The 27466-nt window shown below is 38.2% G+C and overlaps 1 protein-coding gene across 3 annotated transcripts in view; it reads left to right on the top strand.

The window, feature by feature from the left end:
* The first annotated feature begins 22542 nt into the window (after positions 1–22542).
* stk3 (serine/threonine kinase 3 (STE20 homolog, yeast)) overlaps positions 22543–27466 on the top strand; it is a 425407-nt gene continuing 420483 nt past the window's right edge. For 2 of the 3 annotated variants that reach the window (XR_007936613.1, XM_051935855.1), the window contains exon 1: positions 22545–22749. Coding sequence is in view for 2 of the 3 variants with exons in the window: in XM_051935855.1 (XP_051791815.1) it covers positions 22727–22749 (23 nt within the window). In the remaining variant the exon portion in view is untranslated. Of the gene's footprint in view, positions 22750–27466 lie in introns of all 3 variants that reach the window. The other variant, XM_051935856.1, reaches the window with a different exon arrangement.

Genomic DNA, 27466 nt, shown 5'->3' with positions numbered 1-27466 from the left:
AGAAATGTGCCTGTGGTACAAAGAGAGAAGTTGTGAAGTTTATTTGTATTATGGATTGTTTATGAATATATGCGCTTTTTGGTGTTCAAACAACACAATTTGTATAACAATGTGAAGGCTTCAGATCATATAACCACCGACTACGTGTTTTTTTTTTTTTTTACTTTTTCGCTTTTATATTTATCTTTTTTTTAAATATACAGGTAATTTCTGGGTCGTCTAGAGCGACTTACGAGAAACGACCTCAGTCAGCGTGGAGACCTAACGCAGCTCAAATTCGTTATATATATATATATATATATATATATATATATATATATATATATATATATATATATGGTTCACCTGTTATTAACAAGGAATGGATTTGGACAACATGCCAAGAAGCACAAGTGTAAATTAAATATTTTTTTAATGTGTGCTTTGAGAAAAATGTCAAACAGAAACCAGTTGCTCCAACAGTCTTAATTACTATATTGAACGAATGAAGGTTCTCTAGATGGTAAAAATCAAAATAATTAATCCAGAAGTAATTGTCATATTACCATTTTATCCAAGTCCGTTTTACATGCAGACATTTGCGCATTTATATTATATCGTATACGGATTACACACAAAGACATATAACAATAATTAGCGCATGTGACGCTAACGTCTTCGTCGTTTTTTTATGCTGATGTCTTGTTTTTTCAAGTAAATTAATTAGCGCCATGCGAATAACTACCGTGTAAAGCGAATTATAATAATACTAATTGTCAAAGGCGCTATATAAATCTGATTAAGTGAAAGCTTTAGCATTATACTGATCGATTACGTTTCCCTAAACGCTTTGGACACTACTGGTAATAACTGACATAAATAAACTGAGACGGAATACACGAAATAAACAGAACGGAAATTACCTCTCTGAAGCAGCTGTTCAACAACTAGGAAAGAATGTTTAACAGAAAGTTTAAGACGTAATAAAGCAGCATGTCGATAATCTGAGAGAATAATCTATTAAATACAGAATTATGTAAAACAAATATTATGGAACACTTTTATAAACATGGATTTTTAAAATAACCTGACAGTATGTATGGGATTCGTTTATACTGTAGTTTAAATCAATTTGAAAGGATGAATGTAAAAACGATATCCCCAAACGTTAATGTTTTTTTTCTCTTAAAATGTATTTTTTCTTGCATTAATAAAACAGAATAAAGTCATTTAAAATCTACCTTCCAGATGATACGCTTTGGAATACCGAGGCGGATTCCGTACTACTGACAGAAGCGCATTTTGACACAAATGGACTCCGGTGACGTTAACGCGTCTATTTGCGCGACTGATGCTTTAAGTTGGGTGGAGTGCGCCCTCTTGTGATCAAATCCAAGGATTTACACGCACTGCAATAAAGAGCTACGTATCAGAAAGGAAAATGAATGTAAGTATATTTTTTGCGTTTCGATCTTGGTCATGGAACTGCTGTAGCTCGAAAGAGACTTGTAAAAATATTTATATATATTTCTGTTATTTAATATAATAATACTTATGTGGCAGGTCATAGAATTTAAAAATCACACGTCGTACTTAAAAGAAAAATCCCATCATACTTCCCTTTGGTTAAGATTTTGCTCAGCAACAATAAAATAAGTTGAAGATGGGAATAACAATATTTTTTTCAGCAAAAACAACATCGCTCCATCTCCAATAACAGGTCCATTTTATTAAAGCGGCCATTTGCGGTACAATGATTATTTCTTACACGAGCTTAATTTATTTCCCCCCGATGTTCAGGGTTACGTATGTTTAAGAGAGAATGACAATAATGCAACTCTCAGTCTTAACTAATTACGATGGATGTTTTAAGATCGATCTAACGATTTATCTTTGTAAATGGCACACTGGGGTCGCTTATCACCTTTAATCTGCGGCTTCTGTCTCAATCGAAACCACCCGAACAACACGAGTTTCTGCGGGCCGAGCCTCTTGTTATTTGGGCGCTCTCGGTCACTTTGATTTAGCTTCCTACCAGTTTTGTTCATCTTTAAATCATTTGTAATGGAAAATTCGTTTAGAATAACTTAAGTCTTTAAGATTCCGACTAATTATTAAGGTGAAAAAAGATTTGAAAGAGCCGCAGATTCCTCCTGTCTACGTACGACACTTCTTTTTATATTATTATTTTTTTTCAAATTAAAGGAAAAACACTTTAATATTTATTTGTGGTGGATATGTACTTTTCATTTTTCCTTTCTAACTTAATTTATTTTCAAAAGGTTACTGTTAATGAAGTTTCCATTTTATAGAGTGATGTACCATAACCTGCGCTACCACAACGTCATGAACTACATGGCGCTGCTAAAGGACTTGTGTTATTTCATTTAATCTGAAGAAGAGCAAAAGGTAACATTCACCGAGTCTTTAAAGGAACACAGTTAAGTTCGTTTCAAGTAATTTGTGTATATAATAATAAACACCTTTATATTATACCAATCATCTAAAATAATTTGAACCCTTAAAATCTGCTTTTGCTCCAAATGTTACTAACAGACGACCGAATGTCCGTTTAAGTTTACAGGTAGTGAACAAAGATGATACTCTGGCACGGCTTCGTTTCCTCTGAAGATAACATTAGATTTCTTAATTTATTTGATGTTATTTTTTTAAAGGTTAAAAGAAAGATTTTTACATTATGCGCACTTCTGCGGACAAACTCCTTTTTACTTACAGTATATGGAATCTTTGTGCGGTTCTTTTAAAATTAAAAGATAATTTAAAAATACGGTAATTTTCTTAAATAATTAATGATAGTAGCACACTAGAACGTAAACCTTCTCAAATCCTTTAAATGTCAGAGCCGAATTTCATGTAGACAAATGGTAACTAATGGTTAAGAAACATGGCTACTGTCGCCGAGACCAAACTCACAAAGAAAATACCTTTTATGTAATTACTTATTTATTTTTCAATATAACCTTTACTTTTTTTTTAGTTCTGATGGACAGTTGAATGCTATTTATGCGTAACGCCGCCTGTGTCTAACAGTTGACAACAATGGGCAGGGACAGGGCACGGGGGGCGCGCCGGTGACCTCGTCTGTTTGTGGGGTAAATTAGGAAAAAGAGTCGGTCTGAGTCAAGGTCATGGCGAGCACAGTTTATGTATTTATTTTTTTAAGGATAAAATAACGTAGGCGACTGTTAAATAATGGCGAGGAAACACTATCAATCTATCTATCTATCTATCTATCTATCTATCTATCTATCTATCTATCTATCTATCTATCTATCTATCTATCTATCTATCTATCTATAGATAGATAGATAGATAGATAGATAGATAGATAGATAGATAGATAGATAGATAATAAAAGGGTCTATATAAAAGAAACAGATAGATAGATAGATAGATAGATAGATAGATAGATAGATAGATAGATAGATAGATAGATAGATAGATAGATAGATAGATAGATAATAAAAGGGTCTATATAAAAGAAATAGATAGATAGATAGATAATAAAAGGGTCTATATAAAAGAAATAGATAGATAGATAGGTAGATAGATAGATAATAAAAGGGTCTATATAAAAGAAACAGATAGATAGATAGACAGATAATAAAAGGGTCTATATAATAGAAATAGATAGATAGATAGATAGATAGATAGTTAGATAGATAGATAGATAGATAGATAGATAATAAAAGGGTCTATATAAAAGAAATAGATAGATAGATAGATAGATAGATAGATAGATAGATAGATAGATAGATAGATAATAAAAGGGTCTATATAAAAGAAATAGATAGATAGATAGGTAGATAGATAGATAATAAAAGGGTCTATATAAAAGAAACAGATAGATAGATAGATAGATAGATAGATAGATAGATAGATAGATAGATAGATAGATAGATAGATAGATAATAAAAGGGTCTATATAAAAGAAATAGATAGATAGATAGATAATAAAAGGGTCTATATAAAAGAAATAGATAGATAGATAGGTAGATAGATAGATAATAAAAGGGTCTATATAAAAGAAACAGATAGATAGATAGATAGATAGATAGATAGATAGATAGATAGATAGATAGATAGATAGATAGATAGATAATAAAAGGGTCTATATAAAAGAAATAGATAGATAGATAGATAGATAGATAGATAGATAGATAGATAGATAGATAGATAGATAGATAGATAGTATTTTTCAAAACAGATTTACTTTAATTTTTTATAAACAAAAAGAAGAAACAACACATAATCTAATTTTATGTTTGAAAAAGAGATTTTATGTTTAAAAATATCTTTATTCAATCAAATATCATGACAAATACATACAACTAATAAATATTATACAGTATATTATATGGCATAATATTATTCAGTATGCATAGGCAAAAATCATAGTCAACATTCATAGATAGATAGATAGATAGATAGATAGATAGATAGATAGATAGATAGATAGATAGATAGATAGATATGAAAGGCACTATATGAGCTAGAGTGATAGATAGATAGCTGGATGTGAAAGTCACTATATCAGATGGATAAATAGAAAGACAGACAGATAATGAAGGGCACTGTCTGAAAGCCAGATAATAAATGACATTATAAAAGATACATGTGAAAGGTGCTATATTTTAGATAGATGTGTCACAAACACCACTATATTAGACATATAGATGTTAAAGGCACTATATACTGTAGAGAGACATTGAAAGGCACTATATACTATAGATGGGCATTAAAAGGCACTATATAATATAGACAGGTAATGAAAGGCACTTTATAAGATAGAAAGATAAATTCTGCTGTAAAGTAACATTTTTTCCATAGCTTTGCTTCACAGTTATGTCACTGTTAATCTCATTTAAACTTATCTATACATTTTGTGACAATGTCATTCAATAAACAGAAAGCCTACATAACATTAATGTTAACTTTCTAACATGAGAACTGTTAGAGTACAGTGAAGAATACTGCATATTTAAAATATTAAATGGTCAAAATGCCATTTCACAGATGCAGCATTATTACCTCAGATCCTGCACTCATTCATTGTCCGTGTAAAGTCTGTTTATTCTCCCTATGTCTGTGTCAGTTTTAATTCAGATCTTTTCACCAATTTTCCACTCGCATACCCAAGAATTACTGAGATCTTATGTAAAATGTTAATTTTTTTTCCCATACTGGTTGTCAGGTCTCTAATTGGCACAGTAGTCACTGAAGCTGCCTTGCAGGTCTAACAGATATGTGCTGAGATCCCACCCTGGGCACTGTGAGTTTTCTCTCTTTACCTCTTACATGTTAGAGACTAACATGTTAGGAAGGCCGATTCATCTTTTTCAGTTAACTACAGTGTATGTCACAGTTCATTCCTCCTCCTGTATGTGCTAGGAGTACAGGAGAAACACAGGACAATAGACAAGGAACTCTTGATGCCTTAAAGCATATTGTTTCCCTGTCCAGTAACAAGCCTAAGAGCAGTGTGGCCACTAGAAGATTGAAATACAAGGAACATCCAGTAAGTAGCCAACTAGGACACGCAAGCACCCAGCCTTCTCCCATCACATATCCAAGAGACACCTGATAAAAGGGAGAACCAGAAGTGGTTCAAAGGAGATCCTGAGGGATTCAGTAAGAACATAAAACTTTAAAAATCTTGTAAATTGTATGAATACGAAGTGCCATGACTTTTTCTGATTTATTTAGCTTTACTGCAACCCTGAGCTAGATAACTGGATTACAAAATGCTTGGATGGATTTATAATTTTTTTACCACATGTAATTAAATGCCATCTGTTTCACTGCTTTCAGATCTTCAAACATTGACTGATTGAGAAAATATAAACAGTTGCCAAAACTAAGTACACAGTATTATCGTTGTATGACTGAGTTCCGGACAGGGCAAAAGGGTTTGATGCCTCCATAATAAAGCACACAAGCAGACCAGGACCTTCAGTGGCCTGCCCAGAAGAGGTCCACCCCAAGGTGGCGAGTTCCTAAACTGCTACCTGTAGGCCACACAGGCCTAAAACTGGGGAGTTTGCTTTTAAAGTTCAAAATATTACAAATATCTCAAAATGCTCAACAAGGTATAGAAACCACTAAAACTCTGGCATTTTAAACAAAAGGATAGCAATGAATCCTTATAATCTGAGGGAGTTTATTAACAAAAAAAGAGACCTATAACAAAATACTCAAAGAACAAGAAAGCATACCTAAACAGGCACTCAAAATAAACAAGACCCAATACACAATACAAAGGTAGAAGCCAAAGAAAGAACCAATACTAAACCAATACAATGTAAAATCAAAATGAAAAATCAATACTCAGAGAAAACTCCCAAAACTAACTCAATGCTCCACTGCTGGACTTACTGGTTGTCAATTCGTGAATGATTCATTGTGTTTGAAAAACTCTTTTCAGGGAATCATGGAAATCGATTTGAAGGCACAAAGAAATTACTTCTGTAGAGCTCAATCAGCGTGCTAAGGACATGAGTGATGCCATCAGCCTCCGTCGTTTAGATGTTCAAAGTAAAGCCATTTTGCGTACCATTGTTAGGATTGCAGCCTACATTTCTAGGGGAATCGTCTCTGGGGTCCTGACCTCAAATTAATCAGCAGACAGGATAAAAGGTCAGTGTTACACAGAACTTTATCTGATCAGTGGATAAAACCTTCTAAACCTTTACTGTATTTTGTTTGTGAAAAATATTGGAGTCTTGCTTGCTTTTCGAATTCTTGCCTGAATTTTGCCTGTGATTTTTGCCTCTTGTCTGGGTTTCAGTCCATTTTGTTTTGTTGTTTTGTTTTATTTTTGTTTGTTTTGCCTTTTGAATGTGTCTTCTGGTTAAACTCAGGAAATCAGTTATCTGTTTTCCTGTGAGTCAAGACAAATATAACCCAAGAATGAACGATTGTGAATTACATCATTACCAGAGAATGAGTCATAATATTCTCTTTTATTACATTTGGGAGATAAATCACTGAATTATTACCCAAGAAAAAGTCATGCAACTCTTTTTCGTTTATTATTCTTGAAATAGTGTCTTTTTTAATTATGCATTTCCACCATATTGTCATGCCTCATGCTTTCAAAGAGGTTAATATTATACATATGACTTACCAATGTCTTTAGTATATAATTTAAGAAATATAAATTTTATACTATAATTACATAAATAATAATTTTTGATTCACTCAAGGTTTGTTTCTTATTATTGAAAAGACAAATTAATCAAATTAATTGACTCAAAAAAGTTGAATCAGTAAAGTGAATCAAAATGCCCACCACTAGCTGGAGTTTTCTTTCTATTTGACATATAAAGCCAGAAGGAGGACCCAGCAGCAGTGACGTCAGAGTGGCCCTGCCTCCTAAAGCTTCACCCACAAAGTACAGAAAATAGCAGCATATACACATAACAAATAATAAAATAGTCTAACAGAAATAATACAAAAGCATGAGCAATAATAATTTAAAGTTAGAAAGAAGTTTTAAATCACTAAAAAAGTACAATTTAGTGAAAAAACCCAAGGTGTAACACAACAGTTATAAGCCAAGTGAAGTACTGCAGTGATGCTGATAGTCCACAGGGAGACAATCAAAGGAGAACATCTGCCCAGAGAAGTCTGTAGAAGTTTGGAATGGTGGAGGTACACAGTGGTATACTGTCTGTGCCATGTAAGTGCAGCCAAGGTTCTAATAGGGTTTTGTCAGCACCTTATCATGCTGGTGCTTTGTCTTCCATTTGTAACAACCACACAATCCAGTTTTTTATTTTGCTGTCAGTTCACATCATCTATATACTAAGACATTATGAGGTGAAATTTCAACACTGTTTGCCTACCTACATTTGGTCAGAGTTCAAGACACACCATTTTTTGAAAACCTTATTATCTGAAACCATGTAGAAGAATATCTGAATATGAATTGCATCTATTTTATTAAGTTAGTTAATATAATAACAATGTGCTACAAAAGGGACTCTTTCGACATCTGTATTCCTTCTACTGGTGGCTGTGAAAATTAGAATATGTGCAAAATGTCACTGCAAACTGACATCAATGCCAGCACAACTTTAGCAGAATTTCCATGAGTGGGCAGATGCATAATTAAAATACAAATTACCTTTGATTTACAATAAATTACTTTTGATTTACAATAAATATGCCTGAGAGTGCACAGGCACAAGATTACAGCAAACAGAACTTCATCGTACACAATGTAATGATGCACAGTTGCATTGTATCCATCAAACACATGTAAGGTGTTACAGTTTTTGCTTTCATTTGCATTTTCAGTATTTATCGTGAGTGCATTTTCAAGAAGCTCATAACTGCCGCAGATGTATTTTTGACATTGTTGGGTGAAACTTAACCTCAGGTATTGTGGTACTGAAGAGATTATAGTGTCATGAAACTCTCACTGGGTTCACATTAGTTTCATATATCTGAACTGCGTTTCACAAAAATGTTAAATCATAAAGATTAATGAGCAACTTTAAGATGCACATACAGAAAGCACATCCTATTTTCTTGTGTGTTTCTCAAAACCTTTTATAAGCAGTCACTCAATAAGCGAGCATAAAGTCCTACTTAGTTAGCACGCCCCTGAAGTAGCCGACCAAAAAAGCATCAAAAGTTGATTGAAAAGCAGTCAATTCATAACAATATCATTATGCTTTCTTGATTAACCCTACATTGGAATGAAATTAACTTGTTAAAAGTAATATAAAATAAACATGACATCATAATTTGATAACAGGTTCAGGTTGGGGAGTAGCATGTTGCCGCACCCACCATAAGACAAATCAGCTTGGGATCCTTGTTGGCAAACCCACAAGCAGACACGCAGTTCAGGCCCACCCTCCGTAAATGACCATCTATCTGCTCCTGAAATTCAAAGAAGGATATTGGCTCAGTTCTAGTTGGCTCACTATGAGTAGTTAAAACCTTCAAAGCCTATAATGCAAAGGATTAGTGTCACATACTCGGAGCGGGGATGGGGTTGGAGGGGGGCGGAGGGGGTGGTGGTCTCAGTCAGTACCCACAAAGCACTACATTGCTTAATCCAGCATTGAAGACACAAAATACAATTCATCTATTTCCATAATACTTTCATAATAATCTTATTATGGTTCACTAATGTACCCCTCATATGAAGATACTGAAACGGTCATGCCATAAAGTGTAATGTTGAATGAAGTTTTTTTTTTTTTTTTTAAACACGCATGATACAAACCCAGTGAGACTACCAATCGCTTAGTCACATCACGCATGCATGTATACACCATAAATTATTTACAGAAGTGTGGAGCAAATCAGACACTGCCGTAATGTGTATGAATGAGTATGTTTATTGTATGCACATGTGAAGAACTGGTGTATGTACTGAGACTGGATGTGACATTTGATGGTAATGGCTGCCCAAATTTTGGACTTGTTCACCTTGGTTCTACTAGAACCCTCCTTTAAATATTAATCTCCAGCCTTATATTACTAGCAAAGCTGCCAGAACTTTCTACTTACCTTTCAGGCTAAGGCAATGTCTTCTTCAGGACAAAGAACACATTTTGCTGCCTGTAATTCTCTAAAGAAGGCTCACAATGCTGACATGGACATTCATGCTGGTGATAATTCCTACTGGAAAGTCAGAATGAACCTTCCAATGGAGTACACAAGCACCTTGAAGTTTTTGTGCATGTGCAATGCAAATCAGACAGGTAGCGCAAATCGGGTAGTGACATCCCATCCAACATTGGCTGCTATAACTCTGTGATGTCACATTGACCTACCAAAGCATCATTGGGTACTGGAAAAAAATGTTTGCCTATGCCAAATATGAAGAAGGTCACCCGTGGACCCAGTAAATTCTCTGTGAAAAACACATTGGCAAATATTGCTGATCAACATTAATAACTTTATAGCAACCCCTATGCTAAATGCAACTTGTACTAAATTAAAGCAACAAAATCTAAAACAGCTAATAGTGAAAATGAATTCAGCAACCCAAAAACATGTAAGGAGATTTAGAACATGAAAAAACAATAGTTCCCATAGCGTAATCAATACAAACTATAACAATCACAAAGGTTAGAGTTGTGTTACAGTTGGTTAATTGGCAGCTCTAAAGTGTGGATGTGTGCACCTAATGCTTTTCTTCTCACATCTCTGAGCTGGATAAGTAGATTAGAAAATGAATGGATGACATTAAGGTAGACTCTCAGATCATGTAAATAGGAAACAAATATGTTTAGAATCTCAATTGCCTTTCGTTTTCTTCTTTCAGCAGCTCCCGTTAGAGGGTTGCCACAGCGAATCATCTTCTTCCATATCTTTCTGTCCTGTGCATCTTGTTCTGTTACACCCATCACCTGCATGTCCTCTCTCACCACATCCATAAACCTCCTCTTAGGCCTTCCTCTTTTCCTCTTCCCTTGCAGCTCTATCCTTAACATCCTTTTCCCAATATACTCAGCATCTCTCCTCTGCACATGTCCAAAGCAACGCAATCTCGCCTCTCTGACTTTGTCTCCCAACCGTCCAACTTGGGCTGACCCTCTAATGTACTCATTTCTAATCCTGTCCATCCTTGTCACACCCAGTGCGAATCTTAGCATCTTTAACTCTGCCACCTCCAGCTCTGGTCAGTGCCACCGTCTCCAACCCATATACAGTGCATCCGGAAAGTATTCACAGCGCATCACTTTTTCCACATTTTGTTATGTTACAGCCTTGTTCCAAAATGGATTAAATTCATTTTTTTCCCTCAGAATTCTACACACAACACCCCATAATGACAACGTGAAAAAAGTTTACTTGAGGTTTTTGAAAATTTATTAAAAATAAAAAAACTGAGAAATCACATGTACATAAGTATTCACAGCCTTTGCTCAATACTTTGTTGATACACCTTTGGCAGCAATTACAGCCTCAAGTCTTTTTGAATATGATGCCACAAGCTTGGCACACCTATCCTTGGCCAGTTTCGCCCATTCCTCTTTGCAGCACCTCTCAAGCTCCATTAGGTTGGATGGGAAGCATCGGTGCGCAGCCATTTTAAGATCTCTCCAGAGATGTTCAATCGGATTCAAGTCTGGGCTCTGGCTGGGCCACTCAAGGACATTCACAGAGTTGTCCTGAAGCCACTCCTTTGATATCTTGGCTGTGTGCTTAGGGTCATTGTCCTGCTGAAAGATGAACCGTTGCCCCAGTCTGAGGTCAAGAGCGCTCTGGAGCAGGTTTTCATCCAGGATGTCTCTGTACATTGCTTCAGTCATCTTTCCCTTTATCCTGACTAGTCTCCCAGTTCCTGCCACTGAAAAACATCCCCACAACATGATGCTGCCACCACCATGCTTCAAGGTAGGGATGGTATTGGCCTGGTGATGAGCGGTGCCTGGTTTCCTCCAAACGTGACGCCTGGGATTCACACCAAAGAGTTCAATCTTTGTCTCATCAGACCAGAGAATTTTCTTTCTCATGGTCTGAGAGTCCTTCAGGTGCCTTTTGGCAAACTCCAGGCGGGCTGCCATGTGCCTTTTACTAAGGAGTGGCTTCCGTCTGGCCACTCTACCATACAGGCCTGATTGGTGGATTGCTGCAGAGATGGTTGTCCTTCTGGAAGGTTCTCCTCTCTCCACAGAGGACCTCTGGAGCTCTGACAGAGTGACCACCGGGTTCTTGGTCACCTCCCTGACTAAGGCCCTTCTCCCCCGATCGCTCAGTTTAGATGGCCGGCCAGCTCTAGGAAGAGTCCTGGTGGTTTCGAACTTCTTCCACTTACGGATGATGGAGGCCTCTGTGCTCATTGGGACCTTCAAAGCAGCAGAAATCTTTCTGTAACCTTCCCCAGATTTGTGCCTGAAGACAATCCTGTCTTGGAGGTCTACAGACAATTCCTTTGACTTCATGCTTGGTTTGTGCTCTGACATGAACTGTCAACTGTGGGACCTTATATAGACAGGTGTGTACCTTTCCAAATCATGTCCAATCAACTGAATTTACCACAGGTGGACTCCAATTAAGCTGCAGAAATATCTCAAGGATGATCAGGGGAAACAGGATGCACCTGAGCTCAATTTTGAGCTTCATGGCAAAGGCTGTGAAAACTTATGTACATGTGCTTTCTCAATGTTTTTATTTTTAATAAATTTGCAAAAATCTCAAGTAAACTATTTCCACGTTGTCATTATGGGGTGTTGTGTGTAGAATTCTGAGGAAAAAAATGAATTTAATCCATTTTGGAATAAAGCTGTAACATAACAAAATGTGGAAAAAGTGATGCGCTGTGAATACTTTCCGGATGCACTGTAACATAGCTGGTCTCACTACCGTCCTGTAGACCTTCCCTTTCACTCTTGCTGATATCCGTCTGTCACAAATTACTCCTGACACTCTTCTCCACCCATTCCACTCTGCCTGCACTCTCTTTTTCACCTCTCTTCCACAATCCCCATTACTCTGTACTGTTGATCCCAAGAATTTAAACTCATCCACCTTCGCCAACTCTACTCCCTGCATGCTCACCATTCCACTGTCCTCCCTCTCATTTACGCACATGTATTCTGTCCTGTTTCTACTGACCTTCATTCCTCTCCTCTCTAGAGCATATCTCCACCTCTCCAGGGTTTCCTCAACCTGCTCCTCACTATCGCTACAGATCACAATGTCATCAGCAAACATCATAGTCCACGGAGACTCCTGTCTAATCTCGTCTGTCAGCCTGTCCCATCACCACTGCAAATAAGAAAGGACTCAGAGCCAATCCCTGATGTAATCCCACCTCCACCTTGCATGCATCCGTCACTACTACCGCAGACCTCACCACTGTCACACTTCCCTTGTACATATCCTGTACAACTCTTACATATTTCTCTGCCACTCCTGACTTCCTCATACAATACCACAACTCCTCTCGAGGCACCCTGTCATATGCTTTCTCCAGGTCCACAAAGACGCAATGCAACTCCTTCTGGCCTTCTCTATACTTCTCCATCAACATCCTTGGAGCAAACATCACATCTGTGGTGCTCTTTCTTGGCATGAAACCATACTGCTGCTCACTAATCATCACCTCACTTCTTAACCTAGCTTCCACAACTCTTTCCCATAACTTCATGCTGTGGCTCATCAATTTTATCCCCCTGTAGTTACTACAGTCCTGCACATCCCCCTTATTCTAAAATATCGGTACCAGTACACTTCTTCTCCACTCCTCAGGCATCCTCTCACTTTCCAAGATTCAATTAAATAATCTTGTTAAAAACTCTACTGCCATCGCTCCTAAACACCTCCATGCTTCCACAGGTATGTCATCTGGACCAACTGCCTTTCCATTTTTCATCCTCTTCATAGCTGTCCTTACTTCCTCCTTGCTAATCCGTTGCGCTTCCTGATTCACTATCTCCACATCATCCAACCTTCTCTCTCTCGTTCTCTTCATTCATCAGCCTCTCAAAGTACTCTTTCCATCTGCTCAACACACTCTCCTTGCTTGTGAGTACGTTTCCATCTTTATCCTTTATCACCCTAACCTGCTGGACATCTTTCCCAACTCGGTCCCTCTGTCTAGTTAATTGGTACAGGTCCTTTTCTCCCTCCTTAGCGTCCAACCTGTCATACAACTCATCATACGCCTTTTCTTTAGCCTTTGCCACCTCTCTCTTCACCATGTGCCTTAACTCCTTGTACTCTTGTCTACTTTCTGCACCTCTCTGACTATCCCACTTCTTCTTCGCCATCCTCTTCCTCTGTATACTCTCCTGTACTTTTCCATTCCACCACCAGGTTTCCTTTTCCTCCTTCCTTTGTCCAGATGTCACACCAAGCACCCTTCTTGCTGTCACCCTTACTAAATCTGCTGTAGTTTCGTAACTGTCTGGTAACTCTTTACTGCTACACAGTGCCTGTCTCACCGCCTCCCTAAACTCAACCTTGCAGTTTTCCATTTTCAACTTCCATCATTTGCTCCTTGGCACTGCCCTCACTCTCTTCCTCTTCTTGATTTCCAACGTCATCCTACAGACCACCATCCTATGCTGCTTAACTACACTTTCCCCTGCCATCACTTTGTAGTCTTCAGTCTCCTTCAGATTGACTCTTCTGCATAGGATGTAATCTACCTGTGTGCATCTTCCTCCACTCTTGTACGTAACCCTATGTTCCTTCCTCTTCTTAAAATACATATTTACCACAGCCATGTCCATCCTTTTAGCAAAATCCACTATCCTCTGACCGTCTTCATTCCTCTCCTTGACACCATACCTACCCATCACCTCCTCGTCTCCTCTGTTCCCTTCACCAACATGTCCATTGAAATCCACTCCAATCACCACTTTCTGTCCCTTGGGTACACTGTTCATCACTTCATCCAACTCACTTATATGCACTAACAACATTCATCATTACACCTCCAATGTCCAGCTTCATAATCATCCCTCTGTCTGACACTCTTTATACCTCCAAAACACTCTTGACATACTGTTCCTTCAGAATAACCCCTACCCCATTTCTCCTCCCATCCACACCATGATAGAACAATTTGAATCCACTTCGGATCCACCTGGCTTTACTCCCCTTCCATTTACTCTCCTGCACGCACAATATATCAACCTTCCTTCTCTCCATCATATCTGCTAACTCTCTCCCCTTACCAGTCATACTGCCAACATTCAAAGTTCCTACCCTCAGCTCCACTCTCTTTACCTTCCTCCTCTCCTCCTGCCTCCGGACACGTCTCCCCCCTCTTCTTCTTCTTCTTCGGCCAACAGTAGCCCAATTTCTGCCAGCACCCTGTTGGCTAAGAGTACTGGTGGCGGTTGTTGTTAACCTGGGGTTCGACTGATCCAGTATGGAAATCTGTATTGTTGTCCGCATATTGATTTGGCAAAATTTTACACCGGATGCCCTTCCTGATGTAACCCTCCCCATTTATCCGGGCTTGGGACCGGCAGAAAGAAACACACTGGCTTGTGCATCCCCTATGGCTGGGTTTCAATGCCCTTTCAATAAATCAAAATATAAAAGAAGGAACAAAATGTAACATAGGAGCAGACTGGAAATAAGAAAAAGTTAGATATCATAGCATAGACAACATCAGCTTTTTAGAAGGTTACTGATTGTAAAGTAATTAAATACAAAAAACCAAGCTAAAATGTAAGAATGGGGCTCAGGCCTGAATTAAAGCTTATCATCAATGCTGCCACTTTGTGAAGAACAAGAACACATGTGAGGCATGGTACATCATACTGGTGGGGGGGGGATACACTGACATTTACACCCATAGGGCCTTTTTGGCATCGATCTGTATTTTAAGATGATTCTCTACTAAAGAAGTCAAGTGATGTCCTGAAATGGAATGTGCACATCCCTGCCCCCCTCCCCCCCAAATGGCAGCACTTTCCAAGGATGTTACATTGATTGTCTCTGGTCCAAATAGCTAATAGCATGAGCCAGTATGAAAGACGATACCAAGAACTTGCTACAAGCTGATGACAGTTTGGAGATGAAAATCAATTCCCAGTGTGCTCACTACACCCAAATGGGAAGAGATCCATTGAATCAAGGAGCAGAAGACCATTATAAATCTGTCTGGGATAAGGCTTGGCAGTAGACATACACAATCTGAAAAAGCTCACTGAAGGAAGACAAAATGCAGACCTCTGACAAGTCGTCAGATTCTTTGAAACAGTACTGGCTCCTTTTTGGATTTTTTGAATCTTTGCCTGTTTTTGACTGTAAATGTTATTAACTATTTGTCCAATAATCAATAATGGAAAATGCTGTATGAAATAACACCAATTTTTAAAATGTGTTTAATCTATTTTATAAAAAAAAAACCCCAATGTCTAACTGCTTGTGAAAAATATTTGCCCCTTTAGGAATTAGTGTCATCAACTTCAGCTGCAATAATGGGAATCATAGCCTTCCTGTGTCTAATTACATTTTCTAACATGGTAAGAATTTTGGGGCATTTTAAAATAAATGTAAAAAACAATAAAGTATGAAGAAAGCACTGCGGTGGGTTGGCACCCTGCCCAGGATTGGTTCCTGCCTTGTGCCCTGTGTTGGCTGGGATTGGCTCCGGCAGACCCCCGTGACCCTGTGTTCGGATTCAGTGGGTTGGAAAATGGATGGATGGATGGATGAAGAAAGCAAAGTGATTCTACTATATATTGCTTAAGCAATTAAATGTTTTTGAACAAAGGTGTTCTAAAACATGAATTCAGGCTCTTTTTACACTGCGTGGGAGATTAGCTGGCAGCTCCAGTTCAGCCTTGTGTAAATGAGAGAGGAGGCTGCCTGTTACATTATACCCTGATGAAAATGGATTTAATGTATGTTTAATAGTTTTTCAGAATTGCATTATATGTAACAGTCCTCAGATTTTAAGAAGATATAAGGAACTACACCACTCTGCTAACTGTTTGTCCAGTAATGATGTATAAAAATCTAAAACTTCCTCAACTGTTTTCAGAAACAGAACATTTGACTCAGGGTAAGCTACTTCAAAAATGTGTAAATTGGACTCTTGAAATAAACTTGCAACTTTTCGTCAAAGCTATGGAAACAATTGCTAAGCCTGGTTTGCTATTTTGCTGTGGACAATCTGTGTCACAGCTGCTGTCTCATACTAACAAAAGCTGCAATGAAGCAAAACTGTGCAGTGCTTGTGTAGTGGAAACCGAGCTTAGTGCAACTTTAGGGAACAATAAAAACGCAGCAGTGCATATCTGTATCTTCATACTTCACAATGCCATTTATTAGTTTCACATCCTTAGTTTCGTTTCTCTCTTTGTGATTCAAGAAAGTAGAGCAATTAAACAAATACAAATGTGAGGTTGGTGAACAAAGACTTAGTATGCACCTTCCTGGATCCCCAATAATAACCTGGGACTGCCAGATGATTAACATCATCAACACTGGAAAGAACTGAGACATCCCACTAAATTCTGAGTACAGCTCATCCAGGAATTTCCTAGGTCATGCATGTGACAGTGGCTATCGTCTGAAACTGAAGACTGTGAAAGATTTGTGTTTTTCAGAAAGTAGTTTTAGTAGAGAAGTTCCTTTATTGCATATGCTTTTCTACTTCTGTGAATCTCTTTGTTTTCTTTAAAAAGTCTGCATCCTTAAGTGACAAAATAATGGCATAAAGGGTGAAGCAACAAATACATGAGATTTAGAAGAGAAGACCATATATTGTTGCCAGCTGGATGCTCGTTAGCTATTAATGATTCCTTTTAAGAGAGTGCATTTATTGATAGTGTAACAAACATCTTGTCAGAACAACATCCTGTTGTGGCTCAGAAATGTAAGCTTTGCCAAAGACCACCTTCTGCATTTTGGGTGCCCCCAAAGCTGTGTAAGTGCCCAAGAAGAAGGACAGGCATCCCATCTGGGGCGGAGGATGATTTCTTGCTACTTAGCATTTTTATTACAAATAAATCTATAAAGATTCTTCAAGGCACTATTTGCTTCTAGTTGTATTTTGACAGTAATCCCACCTAAGGCCCGCTCCCAATGGGCAATTTAGGAAAGATTTATGTGATTTACGGACTCGGAGTTCACAACATCTTAATTCATCCTTAATCAAATGTTTAAATGCTAATTGGCTGTTAGAGAAACCTTTGTAATTGTATTACAGCAGTGCTGAAGGCTGAAATAAACTCGATGCATTAGGATTAAAAGTCAAAACGGAGGTAAAAAGCTTAGGGGTAACTGTTGACTGTAATCTAAATTTTAAATCGCATATTAATCAGATCACTAGGACAGCATTTTTTCACTTAAGAAACATAGCAAAAGTTAGACCTCTTATATCATTGAAAGATGCTCAGAAATTAGTTCACGCGTTTGTTTTCAGTCGACTAGATTACTGTAACGCACTCCTCTCAGGTCTACCCAAAAAAGAAATAAATCGTTTGCAATGAGTGCAGAATGCAGCTGCTAGAATCCTAACCAGGAAAAGAAAATCTGAGCACATCTCTCCAGTTTTGATGTCACTACACTGGTTACCTGTGTCATTCAGGATTGACTTTAAAATTCTGCTTATGGTTTATAAGGCCTTAAATATTCTCGCCCCATCTTATATATCGGAATGTCTGACATCTTATATTCCAAATCGTAACCTCAGATCCTCAACTGAGTGTCTCCTTAGAATTCCAAGAGCACAACTTAAAAGAAGTGGTGAGGCGGCCTTCTGCTGTTATGCACCTAAAATCTGGAATAGCCTGCCAGTAGGAATTCGCCAGGCTAATACAGTGGAGCACTTTAAAAAACTGCTGTAAACACATTATTTTAACATGGCCTTCTCATAACTTCACTTTAATTTAATCCTGATACTCTGTATATCCAATTCATTAGAATAACTATTCATGGTGGCTCTAAAATCTGTACTAACCCCTAATCTCTCTTCTGTTTCCTTTTCTGGTATCCTTTTGGTGGTGGCTTGTGCCACCACCATCTACTCAAAGCACCATGATGTTCCAACAATGATGGATGGATTAAAGCCAGAAGTCTGTATGACCATCAGCATCAAGTGACTCCGTGAGAACCCTAACTACAAAGAGGACTATTTCATTTATGTTAGGTAGAATGCCCAGAGGGGACTGGGCGGTTTCGTGGCCTGGAACCCCTGCAGATTTTATTTTTTTCTCCAGCTTTCTGGAGTTTTTTTTTTTTTTTTTTTCTGTCCACCCTGGCCATCGGACCTTACTCCTTTTCTATGTTAACTACTGTTGTCTTATTTTAATTTCTTATTTTGTTTTTTATTTTTCTTTTCTTCATTATGTAAAGCACTTTGAGCTACTTTTTGTATGAAAATGTGCTATATAAATAAATGTTGTTGTTGTTATTCTGTTCCCTTAGGTTGCAAGGTACTTGTACTCCTAAACTTCAGTTCTGGGTTCATAAATGGCCAAAATGAAACCACTTTCTCAAGAAACATGACAGTTTATTGAAGGTTATTTCAATGTGACAGAAACTGAAGATTTAATGGAATTGGTGCCTATTAGCATCCCAGAACTGTCTTTTTACTGTCACTGGTATTTGGCCTGTACTCTTTACGGTAGCAGCCAACTGAGTACCTGTAAGGCGTTTGTTTCTCAAACTACAAGTTTGAGTCGTGGCTCTGAGGATAGGGATCTGTACTGGCAATTGGAAAGGTTGCCGGTTCGAATCCCGTAATTGCCAATAGGGAGTCTGCTCTGTTGGGCCCTTGAGCAAGGCCCTTAACCTGCAATTGCTGAGCGCTTTGAGTAGTGAGAAAAGTGCTATATAAATGCAAAGAATTATTACAAGCTCGGATGTCCTTATCTTCTTATGCATATGCCCATTTGGGTTGTCTGCTTTTTTTTCTATCCTGATTAGTTCCCGTTTGCCCTCTTCTCTCAAGACAGTAAGACACCTTTACTTGAGATGTTAAGTTTCTTGACAGTGTTTCCAATGGAATAGCCTTAATTCTGCAAACAAACAATAGACTGACATGTTTCTTGAAAAAGCGGTTTCACTTTGGTCATTTTTTAACTCAGAATTGAATATAGCAATGTCAGTACACTACAACACAAGGTAAGACAATTTACTGGCTTTATTGAACAAAATAACAGGTTTAAGTGGTGATACTGCATTTACAAAAGTTTCTTTAATAACCAATTAGCATTTAAACATAATTAATTACAGATGAGAAAAGAGAGCTGACTATCAGGAGACTGGAATAGCGGTTGCTGAAAATGGGGCTTTGCGGTTATATACAGTGCATCCGGAAAGTATTCACAGCGCATCACTTTTTTCATGTTGTCATTATGGGGTGTTGTGTGTAGAATTCTGAGGAAAAAATGAATTTAATCCATTTTGGAATAAGGGTGTAACATAACAAAATGTGGAAAAAGTGATGTGCTGTGAATACTTTCTGGATGCACTGTACTATATGAATTATTTACAATATACATGTGTATGCCCGTGTCTAGTCCCTTTGAGTGACCTGATGGGTCAGTTTGGCTTTTGTGGCTCAATGGTATGTATACTTTACAATACTTTAGGGGTATGAAGTTCAATTACTGATTGACAATTTTTTTTTTATTTTTACAAAAAAACTGTTAAAAATGGAGCATTTCAACAATGTGTTACATACGATCTCTCCTGTTTAAAGATTCACTATGCAAATTCTAACAGTTTCTTGCTAATTGTACATCGATTATAGAGATTTGACAGGCAGAGATTCCAACTTAACAAAGTTTAAAAATTATTTATATTTTCAGTGACACCATTTTTATCTCTCTCACCCCGGCGCTGTCATTGCGGGGATCCGTTGCTATGATGAGTCCTCCAGTTGCATGGGGGTACATGTTCTCAGAGGTTATGACCCTGACCTCAGTAGGTCAAGGGTTTAAGGGTCAGATTAAGTGACCCATGTTTTATCTGAATTTGATGGATAAACCCATGAATTGCTTGCTAGAGACATTCTTTTAGATCCTTAGTTATGAATAGTTGCTCATGTTTTTGATCGTATTTTGCCTCTGACAAAATCTCTCTTTGATTCCCAGTTTTTGACCTCTTTTACTTTGTTTCCTGGGTTTATTTTTGGGTCTTGTTAAAAAAAAAATGTTTTAAACTCCCATTATCAAAATTGTCACGTTTTCTATCCTTGTCTCCTCTGATTTAAAATACTATCTCCAGTGTTTGAGATAACACAACAAAGCCAATTAATTACAGAGAGATGACAGGTTCCTAAATATTAACAAGGACCCACCCGAGTCACCTTCAAAGATGGGACACATTTGCAGGTTTGGTTATACTCAAAAAACGAACAGGAGGTGAGCAATGTACCTCATAATGACAGAGTCTGAGATGCAGGCTTTACGGGAACGCAATCAAGAGGGGAAGCGTTGGGCAAAAGAGGTTGAGCAACATAAATGCGGAGGGTACACTAAAAAGATGAGAGATATCAAATATTGTAAAATTCTACTACTTGTCTTCAACCGGTAAGCATGCCTACTAAGTTATATATCAGTCAGTCACTGTCCAACCCGCTATATCCTAACACAGGGACACAGAGGTTGGCTGGAGCCAATCCCAGCCAACACTGGGTGCAAGGCAGGAACAAACCACGGGCAGGGCACCAGCCCACCGCAGGGCACACACACACACCCAAACACTAAGCACACAATTTAGGATCGCCAATGCACCAAACCTGCATGTCTTTGGACTGTGGGAGGAAACAAGAGTACCTGAAGGAAACCCACGCAGACACGAACCCCGGTTTCCTTACTGCGAGGCAGCAGCGCTACCACTGCACCACTGTGAGTTGTCTATCATTTCAAGCAATAATAGCTTAATGGGTGACCCTGAACTCTAACTTTCAAAGGCCATGTGAAAAGACAGCTTCCCCTCAGGGATTAATAAAGTATATCAAAATCAAAAAAATTAGCAATACTAGTATTGCTTTTAATGGTGACTTGCTAGAAAAAGTTACCAATTTCTATTAAAAATTAAAACATTGGAAGAGGACTTCAAATTTTTCAACGCTTGTGTACAAGGCAAAAAAAAAAAAACCTCATTGTTTTGGACTGACACAATCCACACAAGAATCAGATTTACTGCACTAAACAACATTCCATCATTGAATAGGCTTGAACAAAATTTAACCGAAGCCGAGGACCACTTCCCTTCTGGTCACTCCCACACAAAGATGCGACTTCAGCTGCAGCAGTCCTATCTGAGCTTTACAGTACCATGAAAATGGTGCAGTTATCCGAACTGAGCTGGCGCTGTGCTGCACTTGTCACAGCATAAGCTCCAGATGAACCCCCCCAAAAAATAAAACGCCTGATACCTTATATGGCTTTAGCCATGTTTCTATAGTGGTTTCACTTCCAATAAAAAAGGAAACGAAAAAGCCTCAGAGGAAAAACCCGGGGGTGACCCGCAACCCAGAACAAAGACACCAAAGAGTGGAAGGGCGTTTCACACAAACATAACAACATTCGGGGCTCAGTAATTCCGCTGGGTTTTTTTTTTCTTCTAATATTTCCTTCATCCGTATTCAAATATGTCAAGCAGCTCAGTATTCCAAGCACTCCTTTCACGATCCAGTTCTTCCCACGACTCACATGTTCACGTCTTGCGCTTGCAGGATAAAGGCGTGCAAAGGCGATTATCGGCGTGCGCCACGTCCAATGGTGACAGTGCAAATGCAGCCATCGCCCAATCAGAACACAAACATTGCACAGGGGGTGACCTATTAGACAGTCCCTGGTTTAGTTAGTGAATCCTGGGTCGACAAATATACAATAACTGAAGTGTGGAACGTGGAAGTTTATTAAAGTTCCCATACTTTTTACTTTTTGCCTCTCCTTGACACACACAATATGAAGACCCAATAGAATTTGAATTTGTCCAACAATACTGCAAATACTCACATGTCCACTTCCTAGGTATGCTGGTTAGGGGCGTTGAATGACGATGATAAGCATTGAATTTGACCAATAGACGACACACGAATTCAGGCTGCACCCAATCAGAAAGACATCATATGGAAGGGCGGGATACGAGACGACAGCAAGCTAGAGCGCCTTGTGTCGACGTCACGTTGGTGTCAGTGAAGTAGACAGCTGGAGTACGGAATATGAAAGTTGATGGGAGTTGGGAGCCGCCGTTATTGTAACCCCATTTGAAGGCTCGTTTTATTTATATAACAGCTCTTAATAAGCGTGGGGAGAAGCCTTACAGTATGGACCAGCCTGCACCCAAAAGGTAACCTTTATGCGCGTGTATTTTTAGAGCGGAGAGTGTTCATAATAGGTTAAAGTCAGCTATGCCTTCATGTTTTTTGTGTCCCGAGTTTGCCTTGTTGTCATTTTTTGTGCCGGGCATTACAGGCGGGAGAGCCGTGCTGGGGCGACGGTGATGTTACGGGAGCAACTTTAGTAGGCCACGGTCCCCCTGTTTGATGAACTTTGCCGACAGAGCACGTTAGTGGAACCGTAGGACATGACGTGATATCTCAAAAGGACTCTTTGAAATGCTTTTCGGATTAACCCCTGGTGCTCAATGTTTGCGTTGTTGTACAGTATCACAGATGTCACTTTGGAGTCGTGAGTTTTTTTTTAACGTTGAAATGATAAATGGAATAATATCGCGTAATAAATTTCAGAGGCATTTAGACGGGACGGAGCCATGCATATCTCAGCCACTGAAAGTATGTTGAATGGTAGAAAGAAAAACACCAGAAACATTTTAAAGAGAAAGACAACAACAATGTATTAAGTTAATCAAAAGAACAATGTATGGGGGTGTGTATGTGTATACATGTACATAAAATTGATATTCGGTGGAGGATGTAGGATTGAACTATAATCCAAGTAAGAATGGCATGTTTGTTTAAGTTTCTTTAAAGTTATGTTTGTGCTGATTTCATGCTTTGTGCTTCAAAGCTTTAATGATACCCACAGCTGACAGATAGTGGTATACATTTCAGTTATTTTAGTATCTGTTGTCAAAACCAGTAAAGTGATCATTTTGATTAGGAGAGCGTTATGATAATCTCATTGTCATAAGAAGATGTAGCTGTGGGTCATAGTAGTGTAATGGATGCTTCGTACTCGAAAGGAGATTTCTCAGTAATATTCACTAGTCCTCATTTAAGCAAAGATTTCTTGATAACAAACTAGAAGCAGGCTCCATGACGCTGCTTTCTCATATCCACTCGTCAAAAAAAAGTTAACATGCTCAATGACATTTATAAGGGAAGATAGCTGACCGCTTTCTGCCCTACCAGAGCACATGCTGGTTGTGGATGATGAGGAAATGAACACTTACACACAGACACACGCACACATTAGATGGGGAAAGGTTGATGTGGGCAGAGGCATTAAGCCACCCCTGTATCAATTTATCTATCTGTGCAACTTGTTTATTTCATTTGACCCAATGTGTTTGGTTTGAAAGTAAATATTATTGAATTTGTTCATTTGGTTTAATTTCCTGTTAGTTTTGCTAATAATTTATAATGTAATGTACTCGATTGTATTACATTGTAAAATCTTCCATCAAGTGTTTTCCTGTGGTATATCTGAAGTGAAATTTACATGGAAGTATTGTAAGGACCATTTCATACTGATTTATTAAAATATTTTTCGGTTTAGAACCTTCCTGGGTTGTTCTGTGTTTGGATTCTCCATGATCTCCCATATACTTGTGAAGAAACGAAACTCATGGATGGACAGGCAATGGGGCAGGGATGGTGGGTGGTACCATTCCTTGCTGCGATGCCAGTACAGTGGATGGACAGTGTAGGACTGCCCACCTTGGTAATATATTCTCTCCGTATGCTGGGTGGTAACATTCCTCTGGTGCTTCTCCAGTCTGGATTCCTGCTATACTGCATGGAAATACTTCTGGGGCCACTGGAGGGAGCCCACAGGGGGAGCAGATTCTCCCTAATCTGTCTGATCAGGAAGTGCTTCCCAGGTATAGCAGTGATGTACCAGAAGTACTTCTGGGTCCCTCTTTAAAAGAAGCCCATCCACCTCAGCCAGGTGAGTCAGAACCAGAAGTGGAGATGTAGAAAGCAAGAAAATAAAAGGCAGTGAACTATATTGTGGTAAAGACTCCTGTTTAAAAGAAGGAAAACAATGATTAAAAAGGTTATCTGAACCTGGGACTATAGCATAGTTTTGATTGGAGTTTGGGGATCTGAGACCCCTACAGGTCACATTGTGTAAATCCATGTTGCTTTTACAAACTCTTAGGCTGATTTACGATATGTTTTCAAGCTCTAAAGTCAAATGAAATGATAAAATCAAAAGATATGAAATTATGCTGCCACAGCTCGAAGAAAACAAGTTTTTCATTGTAGTATTGAAAACAAAAGTAACTATCTTTCTTGCAAATTTTCATTGAAGTCAAAGTTAGAAGAATGATAGATGAAACATGATAAACAAAATTTGAAATCTCAGTATAGTATACAGTATGTAATAATAACGTTTTATTGGTTTAATGGAAGAAGTGGCACCTTCTGTTAAGGCTTTCAAGTAGGGCAAGGAATTTGTGTGGGTCGGAAGGTGACAACAATTAAGTGTCCATTATCAGCTTGGGTGCTCGGTCTTCATCATATTAATCTGTATGTTGAGCCAAATATTGAATTTCTAAGGTAGTCTTCTGAAAGCAGAAACATTTTCTGCATTAACCATCTTTGTCCAACAGGTGACAAAATCACTGTCCGCTTCCTTTGTGAATTTCCCATCGGGATTAATAAAGTATCTATCTATCTATCTATCTATCTATCTATCTATCTATCTATCTGTCTGTCTGTCTATCTGTCTGTCTGTCTGTCTGTCTGTCTGTCTGTCTGTCTGTCTGTCTGTCTGTCTGTCTGTCTGTCTGTCTGTCTGTCTATCTATCTATCTATATCAAACAAACAAAGTTTTCTTGCAGATCAAGCAACTTCTTTTGTAGAGACGCAGAACTGGCCCACCATGGAAAGATTTTTTTTTTTTTTTCCTCCTGTGGAAATGTCTGATGTTTCTGACCAGAAGTGAGCCTTCAATGTACATCAGAATGTGTTTTCATGGAGTTAAAGTCCTCAAAGCAAGTTTTAAAATTTTTAGTCACTCTCTTCAGGAATTCAGTATTGATCCTGATGTTGGTGCTTTGTTTCAAATATTTTGTGAAGTGCAGCAATCCCTTCAGTAGGTCATTTTTTGAAGACCTCCAGCTTCCTCTGTAAAACATGCACTCTGGATGTGGGGGTCACATAGTTTGTTTATTCTGAATTGAAGCATAAAATGAAAGTAACTGAATTGTCTCCTTTCATTAAATATATCAACTGTTTTGCTTTTCCTTTAATAGAAACATTTGCAGCCTTTTGTTATTGGCATAAATATTTCCTTTTCTGACCCACCTCTATTGTGCAGCAGGTTAACTCTGTGCATGTGACCAGCAAGTGATACGTTAAAGTCTATGTAATTTAAGAAAAAAATGCAGAAATGTTTTTGGAAGATTAGCTGCTTGGACAATGTGGAAATTGGACAGATTCTGAAAAACATTAGCTGTTTGACATCAGACCTAAGGAGTAAATTGTTAAGCCTGGCTTACACCCCAGCAGTGCATAATCCACTATACAGTTGGTGTTTTACAGGTGTGCACTGCACGTACAAAAAGTGATGCTGTTACTTGGGTGATTTTTCCCCAAACATATTATTAGTTTAATACAGTAATTGTTGCCATAAGCTCTGAGTATTCAAGCGGAGATAGGCACACTAATTATTCATGTTTATTACATTAAGATGGGGTGGTGAAAGATAAATAGCTGACCATTGTTTGTATTGCCAGTTCATTCAGTCACAGTGAGTGCACTGAATTTACCCTTGTAAAGCAATCACTAAGTTCCTTCATGAAATCTTCAGCAAACATTTCAGTCCTTGTTGTTGTGGAATAGTCTGACTATGGAATTTTATTTTCAGTTTTTTTTTCCCTTTAATACCCCCATCCATGCATGACATTTACAACAAAAGAAGTATAAACAAAGCAGTTTTTGATGAAGACAGATTCCATGCACTCAGTCAGCAACTGTTTGCCACCTTTCTATCCAGAAAATGATACTGCAGCATGGAAGCATGCTCAAAGAGTTTCTATTGTACTTTGACTCTTTAAACTGTTATCTCCCATACAGTCATATGTGTGACCTATGACCAAAATTGTTATATTAGACCTGCATTACAATCAATTTGCAGTTGCAATTCAGTTTTATTGTTCTGTTCATTTTGAATGTTTGTAGATGACATTATTTAACTATTAATTTTTCATTTGGAGTGGTTACATTTTCTTATATTTGTTGTTACTGCTCTGTTTAGTATTTTTTTTTTTGATTTGTTGTGTCATTCCTCCATGTATGGGTTGTCACTGCATCTTCCTGCACCAGATGGAGTAGGAACAAATGCTTTGTGTTGTTGTTTATAATGATGACTTATACAGGTGCTGGTCATAAAATTAGAATATCATGACAAAGTTGATTTATTTCAGTAATTCCATTCAAAAAGTGAAACTTGTATATTAGATTCATTCATTACACACAGACTGATGTATTTCAAATACTTGAGGAAGCCAAAATCCTTCTGGGCGAACCTCTTGTGGACAGATGAGTCCAAGGTAGAGCTTTTTGGTAAAGCTCATCATTCTACTGTTTACAGAAAACGGAATGAGGCCTACGAAGAAAAGAACACAGTACCTACAGTCAAACGTGGAGGTTCTAAGATGTTTTGGGGATGTTTTGCTGCCTCTGGCACTGGATGCCTTAACTGTGTGCAAGGCATCATGAAATCTGAAGACTACCAAAAGATATTGGGGCACAATGTAGGGCCCAGTGTCAGAAAGCTGGGTCTGCGTCAGAGGTCATGGGTGTGCCAGCAGAACAATGACCCCAAACATACCTCTAAAAGCACCTATAAATGGTTGAAGACAAAGCGCTGGA

This window comes from Erpetoichthys calabaricus, chromosome 13 (genome assembly GCF_900747795.2).
Source record: "Erpetoichthys calabaricus chromosome 13, fErpCal1.3, whole genome shotgun sequence".
Classification (NCBI taxonomy): domain Eukaryota; kingdom Metazoa; phylum Chordata; class Cladistia; order Polypteriformes; family Polypteridae; genus Erpetoichthys; species Erpetoichthys calabaricus.
The sequence above is the reverse complement of the archived record's forward strand: the minus strand, read 5'-3'. Positions and strand labels throughout refer to the sequence as shown.